Raw genomic sequence first — 20,439 nt, 5'->3', positions numbered from 1 at the left:
CTGAACCTCACACTCCGTTCTGTTTTCTACACAGCTGAAGAGCTGGGCCTTTAGAAAGACAACGGATCAGCAGGTTCTTGAGTTCTCAGCAACGTAAGACAATGATGTGTCCAAATGTCTTCTATGAATGAAACATAAAGACATGTTTTTCTAATGAAACAGTGGAGCACCTGGGACCAGATCAAGTCACCCTGACAGCACTGGATCAGGGCGGCCTGTCCATGCGCGTTGATTAGGGATGTACAGATGAACTGAAACACGCTGATCCTACACTGATACGATGAGTCTGAGCGTCCAACTAAATATCAAACTGTTCATTTATTCAAGAAACATAAAATCCAACTGACCGTAAACTGAAATATGAAACTGCAGCTGAATCTAATAATGACAGGTGATCAGGAGGAAGAGGGGATCAAACCGTCAACGCTGTGATCAGTGGACGACCCGCTCCACCTCCTGAGCCACAGCAGCCCCGCTTCATCAGGGTGACTAGATCTATTCTCTCGTTTTGAATCATCTTCGCAGACAAACCCTCTCATGTTGACGCAACACGTTTCAATTAAAGATGTCGGAAATCAAAAATCTGTCCGAGGTTTAAATTCCCTCCTGAAGTCTGAAGGTTGTGAAAAGAAACTTTTAGACCCGTCCACTCAACTGTTTCACGCTGCAGACAGTTTTATGCTTCAATCACCTGCAACAATCAGACTTCTTCTGAGAATCTGCTCGGCTTCATGAGTGAAGGTGGCCAGCATCAGACAGGAACACCGAGCTCGCACATGCCACTCAGTCGAGGTGGCTGATGACGGCTGGCAGACAATCAAAGGTAATCTCGCCTGCACTTCACTTGTTGTTGGCTTGTGTCATCCAGAGGAGCGTTTGTGAGGTCAGATACTAACGTTCCCGGCTCACAGTCTCCGTTCCAGCTCAACCCAAATGTGTTGGACAGGGTTGAGGTCTGGAGCTCTGAGCATCACTCGAATTCTTCCCTACCAAACTCATGGAGCAATGTCTTTATGGACCTGGCTTTGTGCAGGGGGAACAGAAAAGGGCCTTGCGCTCGGTGACGTGAGGCTTACGTGCAGCTGTTCGCCCGTGAAACTCCCGGTTAATGTTAAAGCCAGAGGAGGTCTGGAGCTCTGTAGCCACCGAGTCAGCAGAGCGTTGGCGACTTTTACGCACTCTGCTCCGCGGCTCTCAGCGACGCCGCTCTGTAACTTCACGTAATCTGCAGGTCGTGGCTCAGCTGCTGTGGTTTCACTCTGCATTAATCTGTTTACAGCCAACGGTGGAGTATCGAGGAGGGAAAACATTTAACTAACCTGATGCACCACGCTCGAATTCAGCCAGCTCTGTAGAACGACCCATTCTTTCACATGTCTGTGAAGGCAGCATGGCTAGGTGCTTGATTTATACACCTGTGGCAAAGGGACTGAATCAAACACCTGGATTCATTGATTAAGAGGTCTGAGAGTGTATGTCCTTTGCACATCCTAGTTTTAAAAGTAGATGGCGCTGTCACCTGTTTTTAATCAGCATTTTCAATCTGTGCCAAAATAAAAAGTCAAAACATCACAGAGTTTATTGACAGAACAGCGGAGCAGGAAACATTCTTCTTAAATTAAAGCCCGTCACGTGAAGTTTAATCAGACTGCTTCTACGTCAGTGTCACATTTCAGGTTGAATCAACTTTCTATTTCACCAACTTCTTCCTTGATAATCGGTTTTCTTTCAGCTTACGGATTTCTTTCCTTTATCTTTTAATTGTCTGAATTCTAAAAACACTATGACCCAGATGAATCTCGACCGCGGGAACACGTTCGCCACACGGTTCATTTCGAATCTGTTCTGGAGATTATATCACATGAACATGTTCAGCAGATTCTCGATCTCGAGGTCCAAAAGATCCACCTGATAAGGATCATGTGATGCGATCAAGAGCTCCAAAACAGCTGCTGAATGGACCCTGTGGTGCCGTTACTGAACTGAATGAAAACGGTTGCAGATATTTCATCACGCTAATGTTTTTAAATCTCCGGATAATGAAGTTTAATCTTGTTGTGATTTGAAAATAAAAGCTATAAATAAATTCCCAGTGATATTTTCCAACATGCAGACGGATGTGAAGCAGCAGGATCTGTCCTGCCGAGACAAATTGGTTTGAAGCGCTGCCGTCATGGAGGATGAAGCTTTTTCTTTCAGCAGTCTGTTTCTTTGTGAGCAGCGGCGTCGGCGGCTGCAGGAAGAAAGTCCGGAAACGTGACGGAGGCGGGCGACGACTACGAGACTGTCCGTCCAGCCAGAGGAGGGATTATCGTCTCCTGACAGTCCGTTTGAAGTGAGCAGGCCTTCAGCACCGGGAGGATTTGGTTAATTACAAAGTGCCAGTCATGATCACGGCGGGGCGTTTCTTCTTCATGTTCCTGTCAGCCACAGCACGATCACTTATTATGAATGAGACGGAAACGTGAACGCTCCTCCGGGAGACGGAGGCCGGCGGGTCAGAAGCTTCATTAATAAACCAGAGAGGCATCAGAGACCAGAAATCATTTCAGCCGCAGAGGTTAAATTCACCTCCAGAGACACGAGCTTTGACTCGACTCTGGGATTTACATCTGTTCGACACGTCGGCACTGCCGACCACACAGAGGCAGCACGACGACAACACAACTACAGCAACACCACAACTACAGCGACAACAAAACTACAGCAACACCACAACTACAGCGACAATACAACAACAACTACAGTAACGCCACAACTACAGCGACAACAAAACTACAGTACCACCACAACTACAGCAACACCACAACAACTACAGTAACACCACAACTACAGCGACAATACAACAACAACTACAGTAACACCACAACTACAGCGACAACAAAACTACAGCAACACCACAACTACAGCGACAATACAACAACAACTACAGTAACGCCACAACTACAGCGACAACAAAACTACAGTACCACCACAACTACAGCAACACCACAACAACTACAGTAACACCACAACTACAGCGACAACAAAACTACAGTAACACCACAACTACAGCGACAACAAAACTACAGTACCACCACAACTACAGCAACACCACAACAACTACAGTAACACCACAACTACAGCGACAATACAACAACAACTACAGTAACGCCACAACTACAGCAACAATACAACAACAACTACAGTAACGCCACAACTACAGCGACAATACAACAACAAGTACAGTAACACCACAACTACAGCGACAACCAAACTACAGCGACACCACAACAACTACAGTACCACCACAACTACAGCGACAACAAAACTACAGTACCACCACAACTACAGCGACAATACAACAACAACTACAGTACCACCACAACTACAGCGACAATACAACAACAACTACAGTAACACCACAACTACAGTGACAACAAAACTACAGTAACACCACAACTACAGCGACACCACAACAACACCACAACTACAGCAACAATACAACAACAACTACAGCGACACCACAACTACAGCAACAATACAACAACAACTACAGCGACACCACAACTACAGCGACACCACAACAACAACTACAGCGACAACACAACAACTACAGTAACACCACAACTACAGCGACAACACAACTACAGCAACAATACAACAACAACTACAGCGACACCACAACTACAGCGACACCACAACTACAACTACAGCAACACCACAACTACAGCGACACCACAACTACAGCGACAATACAACAACAACTACAGCGACACCACAACAACAACTACAGTAACACCACAACTACAGTGACAACTAAACTACAGCAACAATACAACAACAACTACAGCAACAATACAACAACAACTACAGTAACACCACAACTACAGCAACAATACAACAACAACAACAACAACTACAGTAACACCACAACTACAGCAACAATACAACAACAACTACAGTAACACCACAACTACAGCGACAACAAAACTACAGCGACACCACAACCACAGCAACAATACAACAACAACTACAGTAACACCACAACTACAGCAACACCACAACCACAGCAACACCACAACCACAATACAACAACAACTACAGCGACACCACAACCACAGCAACAATACAACAACAACTACAGCGACACCACAACCACAGCAACAATACCACAACCACAGCGACAATACCACAACTACAGCGACACCACCACAACCACAGCGACACCACCACAACTACAGCGACACCACCACAACTACAGCGACACCACAACTACAGCGACACCACAACTACAGCGACACCACAACCACAGCAACAATACAACAACAACTACAGCAACACCACAAGCACAGCAACACCACAACTACAACGACACCACAACTACAGCAACAATACAACCACAACTACAGCGACACCACAACTACAGCGACACCACAACTACAGTAACACCACAACTACATTAACACCACAACCACAGCGACAATACAACAACAACTACAGCGACACCACAACTACAGCAACAACACAACAACAACTACAGCGACACCACAACCACAACACCACAACCACAACTACAGTAACACCACAACTACAGCGACACCACAACTACAGCAACAATACAACAACTACAGTAACACCACAACTACAGCAACAACCAAACTACAGCAACACCACAACAACTACAGTAACACCACAACTACAGCGACACCACAACTACAGCAACAATACAACAACAACTACAGCAACACCACAAGCACAGCAACACCACAACTACAATGACACCACAACTACAGAGACACCACAACTACAGTAACACCACAACTACAGTAACACCACAACCACAATACAACAACAACTACAGCGACACCACAAATACAGCAACAACACAACAACAACTACAGCGACACCACAACCACAACACCACAACCACAGTAACACCACAACTACAGCGACACCACAACAACTACAGTAACACCACAACTACAGCAACACCACAACAACTACAGTAACACCACAACTACAGCGACAACAAAACTACAGCGACACCACAACTACAGCGTCAATACAACAACTACAGCGACACCACAACCACAGCAACAACAGCAACAACAACAGCAACAATACCACAACAACAGCGACACCACAACTACAGCGACAATACAACAACAACTACAGTAACACCACAACTACAGCAACATCCACAACTACAGCGACACCACAACTACATTAACACCACAACCACAGCGACAATACAACAACTACAGTAACACCACAACTACAGTAACACCACAACCACAGCGACAATACAACAACAACTACAGTAAGACCACAACTACAGCGACAACAAAACTACAGCAACACCACAACTACAGCAACACCACAACAACAACTACAGCGACAACAAAACTACAGTAACACCACAACTACAGCAACACCATAACAACAACTACAGTACCACCACAACAGCGACAACAAAACTACAGTAACACCACAACTACAGCAACAACAAAACTACAGTAACACCACAACAACAGTAACACAACTACAGTAACACCACAACTACAGCAACAACAAAACTACAGTAACACCACAACTACAGCAACAACAAAACTACAGTAACACCACAACAACAGTAACACAACTACAGTAACACCACAACAACAGTAACACAACTACAGTAACACCACAGCGACAAAAAAACTGCAGTAACACAACAGCCGCAACACAACAACACATTAACAGTTCCAGCAGCAACATCAACACAAAAAACAACAGCAACAGCGAAGACGACAACAGCAGCAACACATTAACAGTTCCAGCAGCAACATCAACACAAAAAACAACAGCAACAGCGAAGACGACAACAGCAGCAACACATTAACAGTTGCAGCAACAACAACAACAGCAACACATTAACAGTTGCAGCAACAACAACAGCAGCAACAACTTTTATTGTTGAGGAGCTGGCTGGGCTTTTATTGTGAAGGTGTGTGGGGGCTTTTATTGTGGTGCAGTTCGAAGGTGGAGGGCTTTTATTGTGAAGGAGTAGCTTTCTTAATGTACTGTAAGGTTTGTTTGTTTTTTTTTGTAGTTTTGGGGTTGATTATTTTAATCAGGGGTGCGTTTCCCGAACAACCACGGAAGGTATCATTGAACTATGTTGGTACGATGCTTCATTTCCCAAAACGGTTGTACCTCATGGGTGCCACCGTGGCTTGAACTAACTTAGTTTGAATTAACGTATGTTTCCAGGTGTGTTTGTCTGACTTTCACAGCAGGAAACTCACAAAACGTCATCATATTCTGCCTAAATATGTCAGCCGATATTAAGTGACATTATTATGCTCACTTATTATTTAGGCTTTTCATATTATAGACGTACCGGCAATAACAAGAAAATCAACAATTATACATAACCTAATCATTTTATTTAGCCTAAATATAGTCTGTAACAATTACAAGATATTTAGTGAAATGGGTTTAATCTGCAAGTATCTTTGTTTCAACACTTCAACACTGCAAATGAAATCAAGATCTTGACGATAGCTCAGTGCAATATGGCTGAGCTTGTGCTTGTTGTCTGTTGAGACAGACGCGTGAGTTCTCTATTTATCTTAAAGCTCAGGGATTTATTCATTACTCTGCTGTCATGGATTTTACGCCGTCCCTTTTTATATTTATGTTTGTAATGAAGACTAGAGAGAAGCCATCTTCCTCAGAGGCTTAGAGATGTACACATGAAGGTGATATTAAAAGTCTTTACATTCTCTGTTCTGTCCTGTAACCTTTGTACTGGGTGACTAATATTAAATGAAGTTATTGTGAACAGATCTGTGAGAAAACGCCTGCTGTTTGTAGCTGGTCTACACCAAGTTACTTTTACATACATTTAAAAGTATGTTTGCAAATACATTTAAAAAACTTCAGCTGAAATATGTTTGTACAGCAGGATTATTAACGTTCCCTGCTGACTCGCATCACACTGCATCTTCTGCTCTCTGTGACCTCCTCTAACCACAGGTCAGGAGCTGTCGTTCCAAACGTGCAGCTTAACAACAGTGGTCACAAACGTTCGTCGGAACGATGGTTTCGGGGAACACCTGCGTCGCTTAACGATGGTTCGCACCAACTTAGTTTCCTCCGTATTTGAGCGAGGGTTTTGGGAAACGGTTGCGTCGCAGCTGCATAGTTCCACCCAAGGAAGTTGCTACCGTAGTTAGCTACGATGCTTTTGGGAAACGCAGCCCTGAGAGGTAACTCAGGGCCCAGACCAGTAGGACGAACCAGTACATCCTCGGTACCAGTGTTGACGTGCCTTTGAGCAAGGCAGGCCCAGTCATTTCCAGTAGGTCTAAACCTGGACTGTTTTCTCGTCATTGATGATGTCATGCTGAGGGGGCGGGGCTTACCTTTGTGAGCGAGGCAGCGGATGCTCTGTTTGCTTTGGACGTCCCAGAGTCGAACCGTCTCATCATGCGACCCAGAGAGAAGGAGAGTCCCGTCCATCGACACCGAGAGACACGTCACCAGGTTCCTGAGAGAGACATTCAAACTGACTTCAGATCCTTAATCTACTGACAGATAAATCTATTCCTCCTCTGAAGGCAGCAAACATGTCTGAAAAGTCTGAATAAAAATCAGGAGTTCAGAACTTTTCTGTCCTCGTGACCTTCGGATCATGTAAACGTGATTCCCTTTGCAGCAAGCTGTTAATCTATAAACTGCTCAGAAGTTTGAAGTAAAACTTTATTAATAGCATAATCACAGCGACGCAGACGCTGTGGTCTCACCTGTGTCCTTTGAAGACCTGGTTCCCATCGTTGTCGGACTGGAAGGATTTGTCCCGACTGAGACTCTGCAGATTAAACACAACCGGTTCAAACAGTTTAATCTTTATCGACACAGAGCAGAGCGGCCTCGTTAGTTTCCAGCTCACGTTCGCCGTCTTCTTTAACCTGCAGCCCTGTTTCTTTTTACTGACGCGCTGACACGGTTTGATGGGTTCACTTAGTTATGGTCCGAAGACGACCAATCAGACCACCACCCAGGACCTGTACGCCTCACGCCTTAAGAACATGGACACTGACTCCTATCCCGCCGCACAGGCACACGTTACGTTTTGCACATATTGTACATTCAGGGCTCGACAATAACGGGGGCCTGATGACCCGGGGCCAGTAAGAAGTAACGTTGGGACAACTGAACTAAATTTAAAATAAATTTAATTAATTAGAAACATCCTGCAGTTGTTTTCACGGTTGTCCAATCCAGAGCTGTAGTTAAGTGACAAGAGGTTGTCATGTTATTTCTCTGATCTCAGCGGCGACCTCTGAGTCTGAACGTGAAACCATGCAGACGGAGCTTAAACCTGCGTCCTCTCCAGCGGCCAGCAGGGGGCGACTTAAACCTGCGTCCTCTCCAGCAGCCAGCAGGGGGCGACTTAAACCTGCGTCCTCTCCTGCAGCCAGCAGGGGGCGACTTAAACCTGCGTCCTCTCCAGCAGCCAGCAGGGGGCGACTGAAACCTGCGTCCTCTCCAGCGGCCAGCAGGGGGCGACTGAAACCTGCGTCCTCTCCAGCAGCCAGCAGGGGGCGACTGAAACCTGCGTCCTCTCCAGCGGCCAGCAGGGGGCGACTGAAACCTGCGTCCTCTCCAGCGGCCAGCAGGGGGCGACTTAAACCTGCGTCCTCTCTAGCAGCCAGCAGGGGGCGACTTAAACCTGCGTCCTCTCCAGCAGCCAGCAGGGGGCGACTTAAACCTGCGTCCTCTCTAGCAGCCAGCAGGGGGCGACTTAAACCTGCGTCCTCTCTAGCAGCCAGCAGGGGGCGACTTAAACCTGCGTTCTCTCCTGCAGCCAGCAGGGGGCGACTTAAACCTGCGTCCTCTCCAGCGGCCAGCAGGGGGCGACTTAAACCTGCGTCCTCTCCAGCAGCCAGCAGGGGGCGACTTAAACCTGCGTCCTCTCTAGCGGCCAGCAGGGGGCGACTTAAACCTGCGTCCTCTCCTGCAGCCAGCAGGGGCCGACTTAAACCTGCGTCCTCTCTAGCAGCCAGCAGGGGGCGCCTTAAACCTGCGTCCTCTCCAGCAGCCAGCAGGGGGCGCCTTAAACCTGCGTCCTCTCTAGCAGCCAGCAGGGGGCGACTTAAACCTGCGTCCTCTCCAGCAGCCAGCAGGGGGCGACTTAAACCTGCGTCCTCTCTAGCAGCCAGCAGGGGGCGCCTTAAACCTGCGTCCTCTCCTGCAGCCAGCAGGGGGCGCCTTAAACCTGCGTCCTCTCCAGCAGCCAGCAGGGGGCGCCTTAAACCTGCGTCCTCTCCTGCAGCCAGCAGGGGGCGACTCCAGCGGCTGCAGAGAGAAACTGTTTCTACTTGTCAGCTGATTTATTCCCTCAGTAAACACTTTCCTGATGAGTTTCTGGTCTCAGTCGCTAGTTTCAAGTCTTCTTCAACACAGCGTGATGTTCATTTAGTAAATTATGGTCCCATTTAGAGGAACAGAGACCAGGAAGCAGGGGAGGCTTTAGGGCGGGGCTACAAGCTGACTGACGTGTTGCTACCATGGCGATTCGTATCCGCTGCTCTGTGCAGAGAGAGCACGTCATGTTTGACTCTGTTAGTGTGTTTTGTTTTAAAAGTAAATTGTTTTGTTAACCTTTTTATTTTTTATCATTTTAACTGTGATCACATTTTAGTTTCTTTATATCCAGGATGTATTTAATAACCGATTAAAGCTGTTAACAGAGTAACTTATAAGTCTTTGGTTTTGTTGTAACACTGATAAATAACTTTTGGAGGGAGGGCCAGTGAGTTTCAAAAAATGTTATCCAAACCCACTGGCCCCCACGTGGATAACATGTTCATATTTTATTGTCATGTTTTCCATTTCTTGCCTTTTGCAGTGCTCTTTTTATTTTCTCATACGTGCCTTCTCTTGTGTTTCCCGGCAGGCAACAAAATACCAAAGCAAAGTCTTTGTATGTGTAAACATGTTGGCAAAAATGTCCTCAGAGACTGAATCACCAGTTCAGGGGGAGGACGGGTTGGACGGGGTGTTTATGGAGGACGAGATCTCTGGTTTGTTTAGAGGATTAACTCGGCGAAGCTTTAAAATGTAAATCTGCTGTGAAAAGAAACAACAGCATTGAGTCAGAGGAACGATGGAGACGAATGAATACAGAGACGAATCCTCAAACACGCCGACTCTCCAGGATTTAGCCTCATCTACATAATTACACGTCTCCTCTTTACGTTCAAATATCATGTGCTGTAGTTTTTAGTGTAGGAGCAGAGTGAGCAGACGGATCGGACACCTTCTTTGTTTTAGATGAACTGTGGAGAGCAGCATTGACACTGAGGCCACCAGTCGGATCTGGAGATAAACCGATTTAAGATGTCAACGTCAGACTGCTGAACTATCTGAATAACAACGTTTATTTATTCAAGACACGAGAGGACGTGCAATTTCTTTGGTAGGATGTAGTATAAAGGCTGGTAGGATGTTTAGACCGGGACCATCTGGAGCACCGGGTCGCCCTGTGGGCCAACGAGCTGCTCATTATACAAAAACAAGAGAGAAGCGTTTGTGATTGTCTGCGTCCTCGCGGCGCTGCGTTATTAGATTATTTACATTATTATTAAAAAATATAAAGACCAAAACTCAGGCAGCAGGCGAGGAGGGCTTTAATCAGAGGGACTGAAGGTAACGTGGAGGAGCTGCAGAGTCTCTGTCCACAGGAGCACTGTGAGCTGGACGCCACGAGGCCTGAGGGAGACTCCCCACACACATGGAGGAAGGTACTGTGGTCAAAGCTCATCGAGGAAACCGCAGTCTGGTGCCAACACCTCAGGGACCGGGACGCTGGTCAGAACTGAAGGACGGCACTAAATGCAGGGAATCCTTGAGACAAACCTGTTTCAGTCTGCCAGAGTTCTGAGACTGGGATCCAGCAGGACCCTGGGCATCGGGTCCAAGCCCAGACCTCAAGACCTCAGACCCAGCTGAGAATCTGAGGTACGACTCAACGAACGCCGGCAGCAGCAGAACCGTCCAGACGGAAGGAGCTGCGGCAGTTTTGGCTCGAAGAAAACGGCACCGATCCGAGAGGCTCGATGTGCCAAGTGTACAGATTGAACCCCGAGAGACGGCAGGGGAGTCTTTCTACTCACGCAAGTCTTCAGTTTTTGGGATTAATTCTTGTTTGTTTTACAATGAAACCTATTTTGCATTTGTGGTTGGCATGTTGCAGAAACAGGAAGTGCTTCATCAACAGAACTCTGAACTCTGGGGCGCACAGGAAGCCGTGATTCCTTCCCTGAGTGCAGCTGCAGGACGCCGCGGCCCGTCTTCGTGAAGTCTCAATCAGCTGATGAGGCTGGACAGATCTGTGTGCGTTCTGAAAACTTTGACAGGAAGTGGAGCGTGATGTGAGGCGGCGTGGACAGTCTCACCTGGCTGCACAGAGACACCTGGAAAATGTTTCCGTCGCTGCCTCCACAGAACAGGAAGTACTCGCTGGGGTCAAAGGTCACCGACATGATCTCCACGTCAAACAGGACGGACAGCAGCAGCTCGCCAGAGGACAACTCCCACACCTGGACACAAGGAGACAAACACCTCAGAGAACCGGCAGCAGGATCAGAGGACACGAAGCCCAACGGGCCGATGTCTGAAGTCTGGGTCTGAAGGTGCAGCCAGCAGTTAGCTGGATAACCGGACCAAGACCACTTTCTTCTGATCATCGTTTACCCAGAACCCATCTGAACCCGTATGAACCCGCCTGAACCCAAAACCCATCTGAACCCAGAACCCATCTGAACCCGTCTGAACCCAAAACCCATCTGAACCCATCTGAACCCGCCTGAACCCAAAACCCATCTGAACCCAGAACCCATCTGAACCCGTCTGAACCCAAAACCCATCTGAACCCGTCTGAACCCAAAACCCATCTGAACCCGTCTGAACCCAAAACCCATCTGAACCCATCTGAACCCATCTGAACCCAAAACCCATCTGAACCCGCCTGAACCCAAAACCCATCTGAACCCGCCTGAACCCAAAACCCATCTGAACCCAAAACCCATCTGAACCCGCCTGAACCCAAAACCCATCTGAACCCGCCTGAACCCAAAACCCATCTGAACCCATCTGAACCCATCTGAACCCGCCTGAACCCAAAACCCATCTGAACCCATCTGAACCCATCTGAACCCATCTGAACCCAAAACCCATCTGAACCCGCCTGAACCCAAAACCCATCTGAACCCGCCTGAACCCAAAACCCATCTGAACCCAAAACCCATCTGAACCCGCCTGAACCCAAAACCCATCTGAACCCGCCTGAACCCAAAACCCATCTGAACCCAGAACCCATCTGAACCCGCCTGAACCCAAAACCCATCTGAACCCAGAACCCATCTGAACCCAAAACCCATCTGAACCCGCCTGAACCCGTCTGAACCCAGAAGGACCCGGAAGTTAGCCCGCTCAGCTGGCAAAAGTCAACACAGTGGACGCTGTAGCGCTACCGCTGACTAGCGTTTGGGGGTGTAACGGACGCACAAGTATCAATGCCTGTCTACGCGTGTAGTCTACACCGTAGCTACGCACGTAGACCCTACGCAGGAGTATAAATCAAGCTTAAGATGTCAGCTGATGGGTTCTGACTCCGACTCCACAGGAACTGTTCACCTGCACTCAACCGCAGCCTGCTCAAACGTGATTGGTCGATATTACTTTTTGGACTCGCCTGCAGATTCACATGCAGGATCTGTTTTTCATCTGACTGAAGTTAATTATTTAAGGAGCTTCCTGTTGTCATGAGTTTCTAACATGATTGGTGTTTTCCACCGCAGGAACTAAACAACCCGTATCCTGGTTCAGAACCTGAACCTTTAGGATCCTTGTGGGTCTTTAAACGTCATTAAACAGGCGGCAGCAGAACCGTGACGGTTCATTTTCATGGGAACGATCAGAGGATGTGATTGGTCGCTGCTGCCAGCTGACCTTTGACCTCTGCTCCCTCTTGGTGTAATAGAGCTGCTGGCTCTGCAGAACACAGACTGTGGTTCTGTTCCAGACTCCACTTAAAAATGTGATAATTTAAAGCGTGAGCAGCAGAAACGTCTCGGCTCGAATTCAACGCCTCCTGACCATCCGTTACGATGTCACATTACTGAGACTCCGCCTCCTGTGATTTATGTCAGACGGGATTTTACCAAAATTAAAAACAGATCTGAGGATAACGGGAGGAGCCGCTCTGTGTTTAAAGATGTGAATCATTCAGTCGCAGCACCTGATTGGTTCAAAACAAGTTTCAGTGCTGCTTCAATAAATACTCAGTGGATGTATTTACTCTGCAGAATACTACCTGTACTGCAGTATACGTCTGTACATGTATATACAAGCGAGCGACACGACGCGCTGCAGTCAGCACACATGAAGAAATGTTTGTAGTCAGGTGGCAGCTTCATCATCGGTCTGACAGGACGCAACCTCCTCACCTGTCTCATCGTCATGACGATAGTCTGTTTCCACCCTCGTCCATCAGCTGAACGAGCCCGAGGTCGAACCCTCAGCGACATCCTCACTCTGACAGGAAGTTAAACTGCGAGACGTACGACCGGGTTCAACGTGAAACCGCAGAGACGCTTGAAAACTGAAACAGAAACCGTAACGAGTCAGAACACCACGCTGTGTGCCGTCTACTTTATAGTACGCCGCTCCTGGTTCCACTAATGCTCTCAACAGAAGCGGCACTCTGAGATTAATGAAAGGCTTTCATAGAGAAGATGTGAGCATCTGTCCCCAAAGGGCGACCGGCCAATCACACACCAGAAAGAGGAGACGACGAGCGTCCGCCAGTTCAGAGCCTCGGGGAGGATTTATCAGCACTCGGGTTAATTCACTTCCTGTTCAGTAATGCTGTGAAAACACGACGACGTGTCTCATTTCTGTGCTCAGTTATATTCTCCAACAGAAAAACTCAAACCAAACCTCATTAAGAAAACGGCACATTTAGAGAAACTCAGAATGCATCATGCTTCAGCGTGAGGTGTCATCTCTCTGTCAAATCTCTGTGACCACGAAGTGGAATTAATGCTGCGTTCAAATCACACGGCAGAGGTGGAAATATGAGCGTCCTGCCGGGTTTCAGGAGCTAAACTGCGCTGACAGCTACAAGTCTGAGCTGTGCGGCCGGGCGGCGGGAAGGTGACGAGAGATTCAACTTAAAGGAGCTCCGTGACTCAAACTGTGGACAAGACGTCATGGTGACATCACAGGAAGCAAAGCCATCTGACACCAGGTGACGGTTCTGTCCAGGACGTCCTGCCTGCAGATCTGCTGTTAAACACCAGATAAACTGGAAGTTTTAGGAAAATACTGCGTGTGATGTCAGAGAAACGTTTCTGTCCTCAGTTTAAATATTTAAAGGTTTTATCTGAGCAGGAAACGTCTGTTTGTTTGTTTGTTGACAGTAAACATTCATTTCACCGCTGATGAAACAGATATGAGGAGTCACCGAGCCCTGACGGAGGCGCGACCACCTCCGCCCGTCGCACTGAGCAGCTGACGTAACCCCCGCCCGTCAGCTGTTGTCTTACCTTGACGGTTTGGTCTAAGGAGGCGGTGGCTATTCTGGCCTGAGCTCCCATCAGGCCACAGTGCAGGTCTGTGATTGGCAGAGAGTGACGAGAAAGGATGTGCCGCGGCTCAGGGGTGTGGCTTAGATCCAGCTGGATAGCACTGAAACACACACACACACACAGAAAACAGTAAGTGGAGCCGGGTCACGCATTCAGAACCTCCAACAGGAAACGGATGATTTTAGAGGAACCGTTCGAGACTCGGTCATGTCACAGTATAAACAGTATTTACCTTTTGGAAATGTCTTAAAGGAAACCTGGAGCCAGTCTGAAGCAGCTGATAACATTACAATCTTATATCGATATCTATAATTTACAGGGGCTCTGCTGAAGTTTGTCAGTAAACTAGATGCTGGATCCAAATCCAGTACCAGCACGGACCCAGTCCTAGACCTAGAGCTTTATGTCTAGCAAGGCGCCCGCCGCAACCCTGAACCGGGAAACGCTTCACAAACACTGATGATGACGCACAGAGTCGTTATCTGACGCGACACGGCAGATATGTGAGAGCACGGAGCAGGTGACGCGACGGTGAACACAGAGGTCACTCGTCAGCTCCCACGTTGGTTTCCATCATTTGATGTGCGACGCAGTTAACACGCCTGCTCCACAGGCGGCGCAGCTGCTGCGGTGAAAACAGATCGTAGGTGGAAACGTCCGGGAAAAGGCGAGTTTCATCTTAAACCTACTGCTGGTGGGGAAAGGGGCGGGGCCAGCAGCTGTGTTTGCAGCAGAGGTGCAGGTGAGCGAGTGAGGGAAAAGAAGTCGGATTTCAAAAGAATTAAAACACGCTTTCATTGGCCAGCAGAGTTTATTAATCAGTAATCTGATAAGACGTCAGAACGATGAAGATCAAACGTGTCAGCACACGTTTCCCATCATCCTCTGCTGCTCGCTGACATCACAGCATCGGGGGGGTTTGCAGCTTCATACACTGATACACATTTCATATTGATCCGTCTGTCATCACTCAGCCAATCAGCTGCCTCCTCACCTGGCAACAGGTTGCGGGTTTGACTCCAGCTCAGGACCTGGTTCTGATTCTGGATCAGCTCGACACGGCTACTTCTGACTGTTTCATATTTAAAGAATCAAACAAGAACCTGAGAGTCCAGCTCTGTCCAATCAGAGAGCAGAGAGAGTTGAGATCTGACCAATCAGAAAAGGTTGTGACTGATGATGAAAAGCACCAACGATCGATCATCTTTCTGTCAATCAACTAATCAATCAGACCGTAAATGTTCCTGCTGACAGGAAACACCTTGGTGCGTATCCATGGTAACAGACTGACCAGCTGGGTCAGGGCTCCCCCTGGTGGTCAGATGATCATCCTACATCTCAGGCCTCTTCGTCGTCGGCTCGTCAGGAATTTAAGAGACCAGCTGGCTTCACGCCGTTAGTGGCGTGCACGAGGACGTCAGTGACCCTGAGAAGAGGAGGAGGAAGAATAAAAGAGGAACAAAAGGAGGAGGAGGAAGAAGAGGAGAAATGAGGAGGAGGAGAAACAAGGAGGAGGAGGAAGAGGAAGAAGAAGAGAAACACGGAGGAGGAGGAGGAAGAAGAAGAGGAGGAGGAAGGCGAAAAGAGGAGCAAAAGGAACAAGGAGGAGGAGGAAGAAGAGGAGGAGGAAGACGAAAAGAGGAACAAAAGGAAAAAGAGGAGGAGGAGGACGAACAAGAGGAACGAGAAGGAACAAGAGGAGGAGGAAGGCGAAAAGAGGAGCAAAAGGAACAAGGAGGAGGAGGAAGAAGAGGAGGAGGAAGACGAAAAGAGGAACAAAAGGAAAAAGAGGAGGAGGAGGACGAACAAGAGGAACGAGAAGGAACAAGAGGAGGAGGAGGAACAAGAGGAGGAGGAAGAAGAGGAGGAAGACGAAAAGAGGAACAAGAGGAAGAGGAAGACAAAAAGAGGAACAAAAGGAAAAAGAGGAGGAGGAGGATGAAGAAGAGGAAGAACGAGAAGGAACAAGAAGGAACAAGCGGAGGAAGACGAAAAGAGGAACAAAGAGAAGGAACAAGAGGAGGAATTCGAAAAGAGGAACAAAAGGAACAAGAGGAGGAGGAGGAACAAGGAGGAGGAAGACGAAAAGAGGAACAAGAGGAGGAGGAAGACGAAAAGAGGAACAACAAGAGGAACGAGAAGGAACAAGAGGAGGAGGAAGACGAAAAGAGGAACAAGAGGAGGAGGAACACGAGGAACAAGAGGAGGAGCAACAAGAGGAGGAGGAAGACGAACAAGAGGAACAAAAGGAACAAGAGGAGGAGGAAGAAGAGGAACACAAGGAGTAGGAAAAGGAAGAGGAACACAAGGAGGAGGAAAAGGAAGAGGAACAAGAAGAGGAGGAAGAACAAGAGGAACAAGAGGAGGAGGAAGAAGAGGAGGAGGAACAAGAGGAGGAGGAGGAACAAGAAGAGGAAGAAAAGGAGGAGGAGAAGGAGGAACAAGAGGAACAAGAAGAAGAAGAACAAGAGGAAAAAGAAGAGGAGGAACAAGAGGAACAAAAGGAGGAGGAAAAGGAAGAGGAACAAGAGGAGGAAGAACAAGAGGAGGAGGAACAAGAAGAGGAGGAAGAACAAGAGGAACAAGAGGAGGAGCAAGAGAAACAAGAGGAGGAACAAAAAGAACAAGAGGAGGAGGAACAAGAGGAACAAGAGGAACAAGAGGAGGAGGAACAAGAGGAACAAGAGGAGGAGGAACAAGAGGAGGAGGAGCAAGAAGAACAAGAGGAGGAGGAGCAAGAAGAACAAGAGGAGGAGGAGCAAGAAGAACAAGAGGAGGAGGAGCAAGAAGAACAAGAGGAAGAGGAACGAGAAGGAAGAAGAGGAGGAGGAGGAAGAAGAGGAGAAACAAGGAGGAGGAGGAGGAGAAACAAGAAGAGGAGGACGAACAAGAGGAACAAGAAGAGGAGGAACAAGAGGAGAAACGAGGATGAGGAGGAACAACAAGAGGAGAAACAAATAGGAGGAGGAGGAAGAAGAAGAGGAACAAGAGGAGGAGGAACAAGAGGAGGAGCAAGAGAAACAAGAGGAGGAACAAAAAGAACAAGAGGAGGAGGAACAAGAGGAGGAGGAGCAAGAGAAACAAGAGGAGGAACAAGAAGAACAAGGAACAAGAAGAACAAGAGGAGTAGGAACAAGAAGAACAAGAGGAGGAGGAGCAAGAAGAACAAGAGGAGGAGGAGCAAGAAGAACAAGAGGAGGAGGAGCAAGAAGAACAAGAGGAGGAGGAACAAGAAGAACAAGGAACAAGAAGAACAAGAGGAGGAGGAACAAGAAGAACAAGAGGAGGAGGAACAAGAAGAACAAGAGGAGGAGCAAGAGAAACAAGAGGAGGAGGAACAAGAAGAACAAGAGGAGGAGGAACAAGAAGAACAAGAGGAGGAGGAACAAGAGGAGGAGGAGGAGGAGGAACAAGAGGAGGAGGAACAAGAGGAGGAGGAGGAGGAGGAACAAGAGGAGGAGGAGGAGGAGGAGGAACAAGAGGAGGAGGCAGCGGCGTGGGCCAAGAAACACACAGTTTCCACCATGAAGGTCAGCAGGTTGTTGCTGACCTTACGTGAGTGGAACCACATGATTGGCTGAAACATGTTTCCCACTGCGGCTGTTAAAACCAGACGATTGGCTTTCGTGCAGGAGGTGCGGCATGACCGCCATCTTTAACCTTACGGGCTTTCCCCATAGAGTTGTACTGAGGATGTGATTGAGCGGCCTGTCTCCTCTATAAAACATCTGTGGCGTGTCACAGGTGTTACCCAATCAGCCACAACCAGTCAGTAAACACAGCCGTGTTAAAAAGGCAGGAAAACGCAGTGCGCTTGCGTTCACAACAGGGCATTCGGCCGTGATCGGTATTCAGGTTTGAGTTCGGCGTGTGTTCGGCGTGTGTTACCTGGACAGGCTCCACACCAGAGCCATGTTGTCTTTTCCTCCAGAGACAAAATGGCTGCTGTCATCTGTGAACTTCAGACAGGTGACATCCTGATAATGACGACTGAGGACACACAGCAGCTTACCTGTCGACACCTGAGCAAATCAGAGAACAGGCGTTAATCACAGAGGAGGAGAAAGACATACATCGGACCCATCCAACTGGCAGGCCACATCAAGGAGACGTCACAGACTGGGTATGTAAATGCTCTGTAAAGCACCTTTCTAGTCTTTTCGACCACTCATAGCGCTTTTACACTACAGCATTCACACACATTCATTCACTGGCGGAACGGCCACCAGGGGCAATTCGGGGTTCAGTATGTTGCCCGAGGACACTTGGACATGCAGCCGGGGATTGAACCTCCGGCCTTCTGATTAACGAGCAACCCGCTCTGTCTCCTGAGCCACAGCCGTATGAAGCAGCTAACGAGGAGCCGTCGCACCTCCTCCTCCTCCTCCACACACAGGGAGGGTTACTTTAAAAATGTACAATTACTAATTACTTGTTTAAAAATGTGATCAGTAACGTAATCCAAGTACCACTAAATAAAAGTAATGTAATCTGATTACTTTTGGATTACTTCAATACCAAATCCGCAAATAGAGACAAGAGAGTACGGAAGACGTGTTTTCTGCTCAGTGGATTTTTAATTATAAAATCTGCCATTCGCATGAAATGAAAGTTTGAATGTTGTGTGAGATGACGGGGCCGGTCCGCCAGGATCTGGCTCATCACTGACCAGCGATGTTCTTGATGATATTGCAGAGTGAATATTCTGCACTGGGGGCTGCTTTAGTGTTTTTATGACGCTGCTGAGGGACCGGGTCCCCTGATTATTGAACAAAAGCTCAACTTTATTCACTGATTTTGCTGAAACTTGATCGTATTTGATGGAAAATATTTACTGCTTTTCGGTCAGATGTTTTCCGGCTGCTCTGCCTCATCTTTACGTGATTTACCGAGTTCCCTGATGGACAGAGAGCTTTAGCTAAATGTTGCTGCTGCTAACTAGCTGCCGTTATCTAGTTAGCTCAGCTCACTCTGCAGCACTGGGAGTGTTTGTTTAAGTTTACACTTTTACTCGAGCACTGGAGGTTTTCAGGCCAGGGGGACCCGGCGGGGAATGGCGCCAAGCGAGCGGGCAACAAAACTGTGCTCAGCTGCCTGAACACGACATGAGCAGGAGCGAACACAGTCTGATGAGCTGCCTCAGCCCCGGGTGACACTGTGTTCCCAGCGGTCAGACTGGCCTTCCGGTCCCGCCGCCGTGTTCACACAGCGAGAGCTGGAATCAGTCTGCACAGAGTCTGCATGACGGAGAGGGGGCGTAAACACATTCAACTACCGGCTGCACGCCGATCAACGACACCTCACTAACTTTGTGTTTGTCCCAAACAGCAGTTCAAGTACCGCCCGTGTTTTTCCAAACCTGTTATCTGCACTGTAACGGAATACAGTTACTTTATTAACGCCGTTATAACCCTGTCCACTCGCACAAGGAGAAGAGGGGCGTGGCCTGACTCACCTCCCACAGATAAATGGCCTCAGCGATGGCGGCAGTGAGGAAGAGCCCGTTAGGTGAGGCGGTCAGACAGGTGACCACACCTGGACACACGATCTTCTGCTGCAGCTGATCCTGGACAACAAACAGGAAGTCACATGACAACAGAAACAGCAGAGGCGAGCCGGAACAAACACTTTTCAGATAAAAAGAAAACGTTACAGAAATACTGTTGTTGCGATCAACAGCTCACGTGTGCGTTCAAGGATCTCGTTTTGTCAGCAGTCAACACAAAACTATCAACAGTCATGACTCACAAACAAGAACAGGCAAATCCTCAACGTGAAAAGACCACAGTTACAGTAAAAACAAAACCCTAAAACA

At 48.0% G+C, this 20,439-nt stretch overlaps 1 protein-coding gene across 1 annotated transcript in view; it reads right to left on the bottom strand.

The window, feature by feature from the left end:
• The window catches only part of LOC119889395 (WD repeat-containing protein 18-like), a 34,965-nt gene that overhangs the window by 12,080 nt on the left and 2,446 nt on the right, over nt 1-20,439 (bottom strand). The window contains exons 2-7 of the mRNA XM_038700323.1: nt 20,080-20,190; nt 18,513-18,646; nt 14,583-14,724; nt 11,430-11,573; nt 7,773-7,837; nt 7,392-7,516 (exon numbers count right to left, since the gene is read on the bottom strand). Coding sequence (XP_038556251.1) covers nt 7,392-7,516; nt 7,773-7,837; nt 11,430-11,573; nt 14,583-14,724; nt 18,513-18,646; nt 20,080-20,190 — 721 coding nt within the window. The remainder of the gene's footprint in view (nt 1-7,391; nt 7,517-7,772; nt 7,838-11,429; nt 11,574-14,582; nt 14,725-18,512; nt 18,647-20,079; nt 20,191-20,439) is intronic.

The sequence above is a fragment of the Micropterus salmoides genome, unplaced genomic scaffold, assembly GCF_014851395.1.
Source record: "Micropterus salmoides isolate LMB-PRFRI ecotype aquatic unplaced genomic scaffold, ASM1485139v1 Ms_hic_scaffold_5, whole genome shotgun sequence".
NCBI lineage: Eukaryota > Metazoa > Chordata > Actinopteri > Centrarchiformes > Centrarchidae > Micropterus > Micropterus salmoides.
The sequence above is the reverse complement of the archived record's forward strand: the minus strand, read 5'-3'. Positions and strand labels throughout refer to the sequence as shown.